Source organism: Myripristis murdjan, chromosome 8 (genome assembly GCF_902150065.1).
Source record: "Myripristis murdjan chromosome 8, fMyrMur1.1, whole genome shotgun sequence".
Classification (NCBI taxonomy): Eukaryota; Metazoa; Chordata; class Actinopteri; order Holocentriformes; family Holocentridae; genus Myripristis; species Myripristis murdjan.
Genome location: NC_043987.1, coordinates 17,188,937 through 17,203,434, shown reverse-complemented (window position 1 = coordinate 17,203,434; position 14,498 = coordinate 17,188,937). Strand labels below are relative to the sequence as shown.

The 14,498-nt window shown below is 42.0% G+C and overlaps 3 protein-coding genes across 8 annotated transcripts; 2 read left to right on the top strand and 1 right to left on the bottom strand.

Moving 5' to 3' along the window:
* Positions 1-1,066: 1,066 nt before the first annotated feature.
* On the top strand, positions 1,067-7,333 carry slc25a17l (solute carrier family 25 member 17-like). Its single transcript, XM_030058500.1, has 9 exons — positions 1,067-1,384; positions 1,561-1,621; positions 1,803-1,869; positions 2,335-2,489; positions 3,004-3,120; positions 3,235-3,380; positions 4,233-4,328; positions 4,724-4,806; positions 4,914-7,333. Exons 1-9 carry the CDS (start codon positions 1,310-1,312, stop codon positions 5,059-5,061), a joined length of 948 nt encoding a protein of 315 aa, XP_029914360.1. The 5' UTR covers positions 1,067-1,309; the 3' UTR covers positions 5,062-7,333.
* A 3-nt stretch (positions 7,334-7,336) lies between these two features.
* dxo (decapping exoribonuclease) lies at positions 7,337-12,378 on the bottom strand. 5 transcript variants are annotated; one of them, XM_030058498.1, is made up of 7 exons: positions 12,251-12,378; positions 9,859-10,260; positions 8,762-8,988; positions 8,212-8,431; positions 7,967-8,102; positions 7,740-7,834; positions 7,337-7,662 (listed from the first exon to the last, which is right to left on the bottom strand). In XM_030058498.1, the coding sequence occupies exons 2-7, from the start codon at positions 10,245-10,247 to the stop codon at positions 7,527-7,529; spliced, it is 1,203 nt and encodes a 400-aa protein (XP_029914358.1). In that variant the 5' UTR covers positions 10,248-10,260; positions 12,251-12,378; the 3' UTR covers positions 7,337-7,526. The 5 variants fall into 5 exon arrangements, with proteins under 5 accessions (XP_029914358.1, XP_029914359.1, XP_029914354.1 ...); XM_030058499.1 differs by lacking the exon at positions 12,251-12,378 and adding an exon at positions 11,506-11,524; XM_030058494.1 differs by lacking the exon at positions 12,251-12,378 and adding an exon at positions 11,323-11,458.
* Positions 11,190-14,441, top strand: whr1 (winged helix repair factor 1). Of its 2 annotated transcripts, none has more exons than XM_030058502.1 (7): positions 11,190-11,313; positions 12,092-12,184; positions 12,271-12,416; positions 12,508-12,743; positions 13,075-13,172; positions 13,316-13,463; positions 14,151-14,441. In XM_030058502.1, exons 2-7 carry the CDS (start codon positions 12,094-12,096, stop codon positions 14,194-14,196), a joined length of 765 nt encoding a protein of 254 aa, XP_029914362.1. In that variant the 5' UTR covers positions 11,190-11,313; positions 12,092-12,093; the 3' UTR covers positions 14,197-14,441. The 2 variants fall into 2 exon arrangements, with proteins under 2 accessions (XP_029914362.1, XP_029914361.1); XM_030058501.1 differs by lacking the exon at positions 11,190-11,313 and adding an exon at positions 11,498-11,680.
* The last annotated feature ends 57 nt before the right edge of the window (positions 14,442-14,498 follow it).

Here is a 14,498-nt window from a genome sequence, read left to right as displayed (position 1 = left end):
ACCTATTTTCTATCATATCTATATCTATGGTATTTATATATAAGGCTTTTTAAGGTTTTGTGTGATGTTTGCCTGATCTTAAAGGACTTTATAGAATATTTAACAAGTCATATGGCTTAAAAACAAGTTTGTTTTTTTGTTGCCTGTTTATGGTTATTTTCATATTTTATCCCCACTGCAACACTTTGTAAATATAATATCCCTTGTGGTACAATCTAGTTTTACTGTGATATTCATGGTCCTAGTATATTAGTGGATATACTGCAGATTATTTCCTTCTGCTATAAGGGAGTTTAGTCTCATCTTCTATTTCCCATCCCTCCGCCACAACAGTAATTTCTGTGGTATTGTTATAATACTCCTATAATATCATATTTGTAGTATTTTTTATTGCTCTGCTTTTATGTTTGAGCTACATTGTTATGTTTGTTCATGCTATCCCCTTTAAAGAGGCTGTGTCGTGGCAACATGACCCAGCTCTGCTTTGTGGTGATGAAAAACTCCTGTTTTTACAAGAGGAATAGGTTGTGCTGAGGGCGTGTACATGCTCCACGCATGCACTTTTATGTGCCAAGTTCACAAAACAGGGCATTTGGACGGCACAGGCTCTTTTCCAGTAGATGGCGCTGTTATCTATTATCTATCATCAATTATCTCACCCTCCAGCTCAGTGGGCCCATCCAACCGGAAAATGCACACAATTGCTCTCACATTCTCACTATAGCCAATCAGAAACAGTCGATCATGTACCAAGCCTAATTCATTGGAGAAAATCAACAGGAATCGCCTTCAGTCACTGAGGAAGGCCAAACACAATGACCTGCCATTGTCAGATCTCTTGGGGAAAACAGCAGGCAAGATGTAGTGTGGTATAACTGCGTTTTCAAGAGAAACGCATTTAGCTGAAACAATAAAGAGCTGTCACCCCCTGCTTCCTTTCTTTGATTGATTGCATATCTTTTTCCCCACTCCAGTCCAGTTGGTGGCGGTAATGCGCCTCTGAGCTGGTCTGCCACTAAACACTGTAGAGGAAGAAGAGGCGTCGCTCAATAATGAGTTACCGGTGAACTGGGAGGAAGTGTAATCCGATAACACTCCCTCGGCATTGCCTCATCGCTCTTGTCGGCGTGCCTTTCCCCCTTGAAAACACCATGGAGTTGTAGCGAGGTGGTTTGTATTTCATCTCCAAACACTCCCGTTGCAAGAAAGACCAGAGCGGCCAGCTTTTGTCTGTGTTTTACCAGGCCGTTGTTATTGCTATCACTCCGCGGTGCGTGGTTCGGCTCGGTGGTCGGGAGAGGCTGCAGACATGGGGGACCGCGGTGGCTCGACTGTCGGCCTGCTGTCCTACGAGACGCTGGTCCATGCTGTGGCAGGTGCAATGGTGAGCAAGTTTAGGTGCACGTTAAATGTCTGACGTGCTGTGCTTCTCGTGACATGGGAATGGTTGTCTAGTTTGCACAAGGTCGCGTCTCTGAGTTTGCCGGTGTTTTATAATTTGCAGGACTGTGGCTGACAGCTTCATTGCGTAACATTATAATGTATTGGATTTTTTTTTAGGGGAGTGTGACAGCCATGAGCGTCTTCTTTCCTCTGGATACAGCCAGGATCCGACTACAGGGTGAGGTTTAGGTGTTATCACCTGATAGCAGCACTCAGCTCTGTAAACTAAAGGGTAACAGGAGTTCATCACAGGCTGCAGTGGTCACAGTGTGGTGTAGTGTATTGGTGCTGATTGTATCCTGATACGAGATTCACACTGTTCAACACATGATTAATGACATCTTTTCTTTCTCTTTCAGTGGATGACAGTCGGAGGTCTAAATCTACCCCCGTCATCCTGGCTGAGATAGCAAAGGAAGAGGGCCTGTAAGCAAGACTATTGTACCTTACTGTGCTGTAACCTGCTGGGTGAAGTAATTTCTGCTGAGTTATGGCGCTTGTTTTGCGCAATTGTCCTGTAATCCAATCCCCTTAGTTTGATTTTGAGCAGCAGACTGGTGTAGACACCCTAAGCGGCTTTCACATAGCGCGCGCACAGCGCTCTGCTCTGCGCCGAGGAGGGCGCAGCGCGAGGCTGACGCCGCCGCTGGACAGGGCGGTACCGCGGGTCCTGCTTGAGGCCCCATTACTCTGCTGTGGCACCCATGGTACCATAGGCGCCTGATCAAATGCTCTGTTTAATTTCTAATTCCATTACTTTGTCACTGTGACTAACAAGTTTGATGATTAGCAAGCCTATGCTGTAAATCCTAACTGTTTCAATGCAGTCATATTTAGTGTGATGTTTAGTGTGAATTCACTTGTCATGTTGCTCTTCGTCCCCCCTCTCAGGCTGTCTCTGTACAGAGGTTGGTTCCCAGTCATCTCCAGCCTCTGCTGCTCCAACTTTGTCTACTTCTACACCTTCAACTCACTGAAGAGGATGACAGTATCCGGCCAGCACAAGTCCAGACCTGGAAAAGACCTGCTTATGGGGGTCATATCAGGTGAACACTCTCAAACTAATCACTGACATTATTAACCACTTCATAAAGGGACTTTGAACTTTTACTCCACTACGTTTCAGAGAGCAATACTGTATTTTCACTCCTCTGTGTTTATCTGGGGGCAGCAGTGACTAGTTACTTTGCAGAATAAATGCTCACATGCAAAACACGATAAAGTATGAGGTGTCGTTTTAGTAGCCAACAGTATCTGGAGACGTTAGACCTACAGCATTAAAATACCTATACTAAGTTAATTCATCAATAATTTCACATTCAAAGTTTTACTTTTGACCCTGAAGTGCATTTTACTACTAATACCTCTGTACTTGACTCAGGTAAAATTTTTGTACTTTTAATGGAGTACCTTTTTACTATAGTATTGTAAAAGTAAAGGATTTAAGTACTTTTTCCACCACAGCATCACAACAACCATCAAGTGCTGCAAGTTTTGACTAAGGTGGACTGAAGGACGAAGTTTGCAGTAAAGAGAGACAATTGTGTGTTCTTCATGCAGGGGCAGTGAACGTGATCCTGACCACGCCCATGTGGGTGGTCAACACTCGACTGAAGCTGCAGGGGGCAAAGTTCAGAAATGAAGATCTCCAGCAGACCCACTACAAAGGCATATTTGGTGTGTGTTTGTGTCTGTTAGACTTCAAGCATGCTTCCTTGATTTAAAACAAAAAACAAAAAAACAAAACCCTTCCCTTGTCAAACCCCACTCTGTTTTGGCCTCTCCTGTCAGATGCCTTCTCCCAGATCATAGCCAATGAGGGGGTGACCACTCTGTGGAATGGCATCCTGCCATCTCTCGTGCTCGTCTTCAACCCAGCTGTGCAGTTTATGTTCTATGAAGCCATGAAGAGGAAAGCAGGCAAAGGAGGGAGGAAGGTGAGAGCATATGGGCAAAGAAAGTGGTGCTTCAGTGTTAACACCATTAAACCTGATCTACCTTTTCCTTGTGAGCATAGATTAGGCTTTTCTAAAATTTTAGATGGTTATATTTGAATACTGTTGGTTCATTTTTTAAAATTTTTTTTTTGGTTATTCTTTGTTATTTGTGTCCCAGCAGTAAAGTAATTCCAGGCCACCAAGTTTTGGCTCAGATTTAAAGAATGAGCCACATACGCAGGGAGCCAGCCATTGTTGAGAGTATGTTTCTAATGTACCATTTTATTTTGGTGGGAAATGTGATAATTAGTCGTCAAATTTAGCAGTCAGTTGACCACGACAGCCAGTGGCCAAAAAAATGCATATCCTGCCTTGACAGTTGGTTGACTAGGTGTACTTGGAAAAGACACGGGCTGTTACATTAACCTCATGTTGCGTGTGTTGTGTTCTTTTTTTAATTGATGAGTCTGTGAGGCAGAACGAGTAGGTTTTGTCAGCTAATGATATCATAATATCCTGTTCGCATGGTGAACAGCGTATTATGATATTATGTACTCTGTACATAGAGTTGACTTTTATGGGAGCTACACACCCACCGCCCAAAGCCTGGCGCCAAGAGGGGGACCGAATTCAGCAAAACAACTAAATCCAGGCGGGGGCAGGGTCTCAGCAGATACACACACCAACACACACTTTGTATGTCCTACTTATTCTGCCTTCATGTGAAACCAAGCACACTTAAAATATTTGTAATGAGAGCTGAGTATATATTTGACTGAGGTTGCAAAAAAATTGCTAAAACATGGGACACGATTGTAAGCCTGTGCGCTATGTGTTTGTGTCTTTCCACAGATATCCTCGGCAGAGATCTTTGTCATTGGAGCCGTTGCCAAAGCCATTGCTACCACAGCGACATATCCCCTGCAGACAGTTCAGGCCATCCTCAGGGTAAATACTGTACTTGAAGACTTTTCAACCCTGTGTTTTATTTTCGTCTTAAATTTTAATGTGAAGTATGCTTATTCTAAAATACTCTGAACTTTTAACAGAACATTTTACACCATCCTAATCTATTTGTACAGGACTTTGGGTAGGGAATAGGGAAGCTAACTTTATTAATGAACTCGACACTGTTCGACCTTCCACAAAATAAAGTTAAGGAATAAAAAAAAAAAAAACCCAGCAAATGCTCTCTAAGGTAATTTTGAAGAATGTTATTGTAGACATTAGTGGGGCTGAAAATCTTGCCAAAGGCCATCATGTCATGATTATTTCTTTATTGACATACATAATGAGTCATCCTTTATATCTGAAGGCAATAACTCACTGTTTGATCTCACCAGTTTGGCCAGTACAAAGGTGACGGCAGGGGTGGAGCATTTGCAAGCCTTCGTAACGTACTCTCCCTGCTGCTGGATAGAATCAAGTGAGTAACGGCAAATATATGCACAACCACATTTAGTTACACAGCGAGCCCCCTGGTGAAGATTTAATGACAGCTGCCCATTCATTTATGTGTGTTCTGTGTTACAGGAGGCACGGTGTGCTCGGCTTATACAAAGGCCTGGAGGCCAAGCTGCTGCAGACGGTACTGACAGCTGCCCTCATGTTTGTGGTGTATGAGAAGATCACCGCAGCCACCTTTAAAGTCATGGGCCTGAACAAGAAACTGAAGCACTGAGCGCTAACTTGAATATGACAAGGGTTGGTTTCTCCTGGGCCCTGTGTCAGAGCAGGAAACCAGGCCAGCACTGGATGACAACAGGGTGTTAGGAGGTTTTACTGAAGCCTAGCACTGATATGTTAGGACAGGAACTCTTACATCAGTGTGGAGATTTAGGGCTGTGATTAGTAACTGTAGGGCTACAGATTCTCATCCTCACCCATAACATGTACAATAACCAGTAGTGGGCTTTTGTGGTTAGTTCCTGTTAGGGCTGGGCGATATGGACAAAATCAGCTATCACAATATTGATGTCGTAGGGATGACAATTGGTGCTTTCATAAAAGATTTTTAATAAAGTCATCAGTAATGTGGATCTAATGATCAAGCAGGCAGAGGCAAATAACAACAGCTACAACAATCTAGTTAGTTTAGAAAACTGTAGGGATTAGACAGCCCCTGTGTTTTATCACGATATCACAAAAATGAAAATCCCAGCCGATATCTGGTGTCATATCACGATATGGATGTAATTTTGATATATACTGTCCAGCCTTATTTTCTATCCAGTAATAATTGACGTCCCTCTACTCTCAACCCCAGAGCTGTTCTCTTCATGCAGACTGGTCTTTTCTTTCTTCACTTGTCACCCTCTCTTGGCATGGTTGTCATTGATCTTATCGGAGCTAATTTTCTAAAGATTTCTGTGAAAACTAAATTTTGTACCCAATACTATTCCTGACTGCAGGCACTTAATTTCAAAGCAGAGGCTGTAGTCATCCTCTGCTTCTGCCTCTTTATTTTCTTCAGTATTTAATGTTTAATTAATTTGTTGAGCGTGCTGGTAAAGTGGCACCAATCTTAAAAACTTTATGAAATAGACAACAGCATCATTTCTCAGTTTCATATCAATCACAGTTCATAGGTAACTGTGATTCTGGCTTCTCAGCTGCTGGTTACTGAGTTTGGTGCCTTCACTTCAAACTGTAAAGCTAATGGCATCTGTACTTAAAGAATTGAAAAACAAAAAAACTTCTATTTTAAAACTAGTAGAAACATTACCGGTATATATTTCTACAACACAAAGTATGACCAGAAGCCAAGCCACATCCGCCTCTTAGATCGAAGCCATGGGACCATTCTTTATTGTCTTATGTTTTAACTTGGCCTTGGCTAACCAGTGCAACTCCTTAATACTTTACTGTAAGACATTAACCTCATGAAATATCTGCTAACTATTTAAATCTGTTTGCTGAAGATGTGACTATTACATGCAAATTTTACATGGCTCTATAGCTGCAGAAATGAAAACAGGTCAGAGGGTCTGTCTTATGAAAGCATTACATTTTTTTCATGTAAAGGAAAAAAACAAGTTGAAAAGTGTGGAACTCCCATTAAAACGTGTGGATGTGTAGCATAAAATCTAAAACTACCTCTTATGGGTTCATAAATGTGTTTGGGTTTTAATTAATTAGGAGAGAATGGAATGAAATTAAAAATGAGTGTGATCTGAGTGCAGGATATGAGCAGACAGGAGTGTTAGAGAACAAGAACGAGCTGCGGTGCCTCTTCAAAACAAAAATGTCTGTACTATTAATATGTTGTATGCGCTTCATCACTGCAAGTACTGTTAAAGGTGTACTGTACACTCTACCCATGATGCACTGAATTCTCCGTCTGTGGCCTTAATGATTTTGTTGGTCAGTAGGTTAATCCACCCACGTTAGTCGTCTCGCAGGTGTGTGTAAATAATTTAGGTTTCAGACTGGCTACGATACTGTTTGGTGGTCACAGTGTTCTCACTAATATGGTCAAGTTTGGTTACTGCTGTGTTAGATCTTAAACTGAACAACCCTTTAGGTGTTTACTGCTGTTGTACACAGTGTTTTGTTCTACCCGGCAACTGTGGGATTGTTCGGTAAGATGTGATGTACTCATCACTACAAATGGGATGAGTGTCAGCAGTGCTTTTTAAGATCCCGTTTGGGAACTCACAAGCTATTCAGTGTTCACTGGATTAATGAGTTCATTCTTCACGTTAATTTTCAATGCCTCTTTCAACAAGCTATTTTTCTTCCTTGTCAGAATAAACATGGCGTCATTCCATTGTGTTGTCTTAACAGTTTATATGAAAATAGTCAGACTGCTGATGCTGTACTTACTTGAAGTCATCATAATTCACAGTACAACTTATTTGTGTAATACTTCTTAAATTCTTGTAATGAACGTACTGCTCTTTTTGGAATGGTAACTTATTGTTATAACTTGGGAATAAAAGTAATTGAAACAATTTTGGTATCATCATGGTTTTATTATAAAAGTTAGAATCATCACATCAACCATCATCGACCAGTTACTGAAACAAGTGGAAACAAGTAATGCTGCACACACATAAAATACCAAAGTATTTTGACATATAAAGCTCCATTGGAGGTCCAGACTAACAGGAATCCTCACCGAACACGTCTTGCCTGTTGCTGTTATCAGTGGTGTGACTCTTCACTGCTGACCCCGGTCATCTCCACAACAAACCAGTGAGGCAGGAAGGAATACTGGGAGTCTCTATGGATGGAGTAGGTCACGTCTCTTTGGGGCTCCCAGGAAAACAGGTAGACCACACTGCAGGGGAAACTAACATTTCAATGACATACAGTGCAGTGTATACTACAATTTATTTGGTATGAAAAAACACTTACCTAGGATTGTCTTCTTTGACCACATGCTTCACGTAAGACAGGAAATCGCAGCAGAAGTTCATACAGACTGTTGGCTTCCAGCAGTTGTACTCATTCTATATGGAATATGACAAATAAGATGCAAATATTTTTGTGTTAATCTTGTGATCATAGCTCATCTAGAACAATACCATTTTCATTTTTTGCTTAACCTCTGGTGGGCTGGCATTCAAACAACTGCACTGTACCTTGATGAGATGGGATATCTTGGAGGTGTGGATAGTCTCCACACCGACAACCACCCCCTCATGGTCCCGGAAGCCTGCTACAATACGGGGCACCCCAGGGAGGAAAGACTGAGCCCACCATTTCAGCAACTTGAACCTAAAAATCATCCAAACAAGAAAAAATGCATTTTTAAACACAGAACAGAAGAAGTACCAACCGGCAGCATGAGATGAAAACGTGGAAAAGCTTCATCAAACAACTCTACCTGTGGAAGTTACTGCGCTGTTTAGGGGTGCAGATCTCTGCTGTGGTCTTCAGCTCTATGTAGCAGGAAGGAGGGGCTGGAGCCTTGGGGTCTTTATCCTGGCAGTCCACCTCCCCAGAGAACAGCAGCTTATGATCCGCGAGCCGAGTCTGGACCACAGTGCAGAAGGCCTCGTTGGTGTTGACCACTCCACCTGGGTCAGGGGAACTGTGGATGCTATCTGTAGGGATGGAAGATGGTTTATTATCATCTAAACAAATAGTTATGACTTGGTTGTGGTTATGTATGTTATGTTTTATGGACTTGCTGCACCATACAAGAGCCCCTAAAGGGATTAATAAAGTTGTTTCAATTTGATTTTAGTATGGTGACATTGTGTGCATCATATGATATCACTTACACTTGCAAGGCTGATATGAATAAACATAAGATCCATTTTCTTTCTTGTGTGTCATCTGTCGCAGTAGTGCATTTAAGCACTGATCAGAAAAATCAGTGTTTGAAAGAAGACAAAGCAAACCATCAATACAGAGTGTACATGCTCAACTACCTGCACATGTGTACTGCTCAAACTTGTATCCCCAGTACATCATCTCTTGGTGCCTCTCAGTGCGATTCTCCCTTTCCCTGCGAGCAGCCTCGGTTTCCACCTCGCTGATGTAGAGCGTGCCCCTGAACCGGGTGACCGCCAGCAACCAGCCCTCCCGCGTCTCATAGGGAGTGGTCAGCACTTTGGTCAGATGGCCACGCCACGTCACAAAGTCAGCGTCTAAGGCACTGGGAAGAGCAGAGGTTGATCAAAGAATACACATCCGACACACAACACAGTTCTGCTTATAATTAATGGAGTGATGAGTCTGTTTTGCGATCACATCATGATAAATGATATCTGAATTATTAAAATGGGTGGTAGCGTCAGTTAAACACATACAGGGCACACAGCTAATTGTGTTAGTCCTGTGATGAACTTGTCCAGGAAGTTCGCCTGTCTAATGTATGCTGGCACAGGCTTCATCCTTGTATTTGGGTGGATAAAGAATTTTAACCCTCCTGTTACCTTTAAATTTACAATTTTTATCAACCAGGGTCAGTTTAAACCTCCAGAAAATGATTATGATGAAAGTGAGCTGCTTGATGTGTTTTGTTGACTACCTAAAAAGGCCTTTAAATAAAACATAACCTCCCCCACTCACCCTCCCCTTATAGATTAAACTTGAGGGAAACATGTTGTTCCCTCCTGAATGTCATATGAACAGGACTGGTTCTCCCACTACAAACAGGTCTGGTTATGTGAGGCAAGGGCCCTAAAGCAGAGGAAAGTTTTTTTTTTATTATTATCAATGGCGTGTTATAGTTCCTCAGTGCCATCCAAAACAGTTAAAGCTAATGTGTGTCAACTGTAGGTATTTCTTATATGTTTTATGCAATTAAAAAAGCCTAGGGTTAAATAGACCTCAAAGAAACACAGAGTACAAAATGTGTCCAGGACATTGAGAACGCATCATCATGTTAAATTTATGTTTACTGACTTGTCCCCATTAACTTAGGAAACGTCATGAAATATGAAGCAAAAAAAAAAAAACAAAACAACAATGTTAACCATGTATTTAGAGACGTTAGACATTAAATGGGGTGAAAGACACCTACCAACGGGGTGAAGCTGAGCCAGACTGAAGCTTTGATCTGTTGGCCAGGATCCACCGCAGGAGGTGGTCCAGCTTCTCCTTCACCGCCTCATCTCTCTTCACGAAGCGGTCCTTGTATCCATCCCTCAAGTCAAAACTGGGACTCCTGTCAGGCTCCACATAGTACCTCATCTGCCTGCTGTCATTGAAGAATCGACGTTCAGAATCCAGGGAAAAGCTTCCTATTTCAACCGGCTGTTTGTATACAGGGAAGTCCCGCTCATAGAGATGCCTCCTGGTGCTCAAAGTCTGACAGGTGAGAGGGGTTCGGTCGGGGGCTGGCCGAGCTTGGTGCTGGCGGTGGTCCGGCCTGGAGTAAGGAAAATGGGCTCTGTGGCGGGTGTGGTCCATTGCTAATGGTCACCTGTAGGGGTGGGGAAAGAAAACAATACAGCATACCAGTGAAATATTTTGTATGGTGATACTGTATCAATACTGTATCGCCAACAATCGATGCAATAATTATGTCAGGTTTTTACGACAGAATTGGTCAGTCTGGCTGCTTGACAGTCCCATGTTGCCACAATAAAAATGATAAACAGAATGAAAACTTTATATCATTTGATACAACAGATGTTAACCAAGTTTTCCTTTGGGGACAGTTGAAAAAAAAAGGTAATGCATTGCAATATATCACAATACAGGTTATTACAATACATACTGCAAAATGTTTAAAATTGCAGTACTGTTGCATCGTGATACAGTTATCTGCAAGGAAAAGGATCAGTGCTGCAGGTTAAATTATTCAGACCTTGCTCTTGTATAGGACTGCAGTTTTTTAATCTCTTCAGACCATGTCTTCTTTCTACCTGACTTTGCACTGACAACATGATAGTACATTACACTACCAAAGGATGAGCGACTAGAGACACTTACGGATCAGTAAGTGTCTCCAGTCGCTCATCCTTTGGTAGTGTGTGAATACAAATGAATGAAAATGATTATTGGGGCAAAGCAGCCACATTAACAGTTGCACATATTGATGCTGCGACCTCATATGTCAGATTGTTTGTCTCACGACCACTGATATCCAAAGGCAACTAGCTTGTAACTTGACGCTAGCATGGCCTGAAATAATCAACTGCAGAGGTCAAACCCTGACTTTTGAAGCACTGAGCGCATTCACAGCAAGCTTTGCCAAGTATCAACAGCTTGCTAACCTCGACGTGGACATTACCTCACTTTAAACGGGGGGTATGCTACCACACAACTAGCCAAACTGCTAACAGCTACAAGTAAAGCTGAAGCAAGTCGAATATAGCACTTCCGGTCAACATTGTGCAAATCCAGATCAACATATTGATGTTGCAACGTATTATAAATTTGCAACGTCGGGAAGTGAAAATAAATACATTTAATTGACGAAACAACAGCCAAACAAATTAACGTACATATAACAATGCCACGCCAAACAAAGGTAACCTACTTTGGCATATCCAGGTCCTGTCTGGATCACCAATTTTTTTTTCATAGGACAGCGAAGTCAATTTAGTGTTCATTTTTGCTTACTGGTTGTGGTTAGGATTAAGGTTTGGGTTATGAAAAAAATGGTTATGGTTAATAATAGGGAAAGGCTCTAGAGAACAAATGTAAGGCAATTAGTTCATACCTTCGCCATCCTATGAAAAAAACATTTTGCCCAGGCCGCTAGAGGGTAAGGCTAAGCGGCTAACCGTGACGTTTCCTGCTAACAGAAGATTTTTGAGTCGCTAGGTGGTTTTGAACTCTAGTGTTTCACAAAACTAAAGCAATAACAACACTGATGCAGCCGCTTTAAGTGTCAGGTAAGGGTTTTATCAGAGTGTTAAACTGGCTGAGTTTGTGTCTTGTCAATGTGGTTTTAGTAGTAATGTGAACGTTAGCAGAAAGATAACATGACAAAGCCGGGGCAATCAGCTGGCAGACGGTAACGTTGATTCAGCGGTGCCTTGTATCATGAAGATTCATTAAAACTATTTATTTCACTCAGTGGAGCATTACACAGCGAGAGAGTGAATAACTAAATGACGGTTCAGGGTTGAGGTTTTATTTACCCTTCTGAAACAAAACTTACATGGAGAACCACTGGACCAAACAACAATACATTAAATGGGGTCTGTGTATGTGACATGCTTGACTTGCCTGACATGAGAAGTGGGTTTTGTCTGTCATTTGAAGGTCTATCTGCCAGTCATTCCTATGGTGTATTTTTTCAGATATGAACAGGAAAAGGGGTTTGATTTCAGACACATTCATAGTGAAGAAAAGAAGACTTGGTACAGAGAAGTTTGGGTGTATTGATGGAGATGGTAGGTTTGGATTTTGAGTTGAAATCACAGTGTTTAAGTTTATTAAGGGGTGAATTCACCACTCACCAGTTATTTTCGTCATCTAGAGGGACCACTGGACATTAAATCCACCCTGCAGTATCTCATGACACTGTTCCCCAGAAAGCTGTTCAATGACTCCTTGCCTCAAATTGTACTGAAGCACCAACTTTACAGCTTGCACAGTGACAAGACTATGGTGGACCGACAGCTGGTAAGATGCTGCTCCTCTGTTTCTGTGTGTGATGTTTTCTCTTTGGTTAAAATGTGAAAATCCAATACTGTTCTCTCCGCTTTGTCCACAGAGTGAACTGCGGGACAAAGGAGAGCTGTTGATGTTCCAGCTGGGCTTTGATTCAGAGGCTTTTGGCCTGGTTTTCTATTCAGACTACAAGGCCAAAGTGCTGGCGGGCGAGCAGGGCAGAGTGACACAAGGGACAGTGGAGAAGTTTTTGGAAAAAGTCCTGCCTTCTTGCACTGAGCTGAGCTTCAGCAAAGACAAGATGCTCAAGGAGTTCCTCTTCACAGACTCTGAGATAACGTATGAATGAACTGAGGTCTTTACTTCCTCGTTTACCTTTTTTTCCCCAATGAAACAGTAGAATAAGTCGATTACTTCCTTTCCAAAATAGCACATGTAAAAGGGAGTTTTTGAAATACTGACTGCTTGAATTTCAGGCATAATTTCATGCCACTGCAAATATGAATCGTATTTTGGTTTGTAGGGGGTGGGAATTTAAAAGTCTTACTGGGCTTTAATACCTTTCAATAGCAGTCTGGTGCCAGTTTTTTTCTTTGTACACTCTTGAAGGATTTTGCATGTCTTACTCATTTGCATAGATCAGCACTTACTTTATTTCCCCACCACTAAGGCAACTGGTGAAGGCAGGGGTCCTGACTGTGAGGGACGCCGGCAGCTGGTGGCTATCTATTCCCAACTCAGGCAGATTTACCAAGTACTTCATACGAGGTAGGCATGACGACAACAGACCAGTGGAGAGAAACTGAAAAAATTACCTTGCTTTAACTGGTCTCATTCCTCGAGGTTAGTGGCAGCGTCTTGCTAATTGAAATACTGTTTGTCTTCCAACCCCGTTCACCTCTCCCTGCTAGGTCGTAAAGCGGTGCTTAACATGATCAAAAAGGCCAAATACAGTGAAGTCTTAAAAGCAGACCTAGAGGAGCGGCGAACAAACTCGCAAGTCAAATTCCAGATGAAATACCACGTTCATGACATTGTTGGTGCTGAGCTCGTAGACAGGTAAGGCTGGTTGAAGACAAGTTGCTATTGATTGTGAAAAGTGTTTGAAAATTTAAGGATTTTCTCATTTAGTCAGTGGCACCAGAGTTCTCCTTGCTTGTATAATAATTTGACCTATTGAGGCCTTGACAGCTACCTGCACTGATGATATATGGGTTAAATGCTGCTGACTCTTAAAGAGCAGGGTAGTGCATAGAAAAAAAATGAAGCAGCAGATCTGTCTAGGTCAGGGTGTGTCAAACTCGTGCCATGGAGGGCCGAGAGGCTGCAGATTTTCATTCCAACCAAAAACTCCACCAGGTGATTTCACTGATTGTTTCCTCCTCTCTGCTTGAAGCTGGGGTAAGCGGTGAAATCACCTGGTGGAGTTTTCGGTTGGAATGAAAACCTGCAGCTCCTTGGCCCTTCATGGCACCAGTTTGACACCCCTGGTTTAGATGATGAGATGTGGTGCAAAACACAGAGATCCCAAGGAAACTGTTGGCACCACAAGAAAATAAAACACCCATGGTGTCCAATCTGAGGCAAGTGGGCCTGTGGCAAAGCAAAGAGGCAAAAAATAGATGCCTTTGCCCATTCATACTACTGCTCTTGGGTCCTTAGACAACCCTTATTGTTGAATCATATTTGTGTTTCATCAGTGTATTCACTTATACACTGAATTGAGCATTTTTCCTCTCTCTCTAGTATACCTACAACTACAGGGACATTGCTGCGGTTTGTTGATTCCTGAGCCTTTGCAACAAGACTGACAGAAGACTTGATGACCTAATGTAAATGTGAACGGCATTAAAAAGAAAGATGGAAAGATTGATAAGCTTTCGTACTGAGATTGGAAGTGAATGAATTTAGTTTTTGGAATTCCTTCTTTGCCAACTTTATTAAAAAAAACCTTGTGGGTTTATAAATTGCCATTTATTTAAAATACCTTGTCAGGTTTCCTCAGTTATTGTTATTAAAATTTATATCAGCAAATTATCTTTTGGTGTTTTTGTATTTATTATACCCCTCATAATGCAGACTGGTCAGATTGGG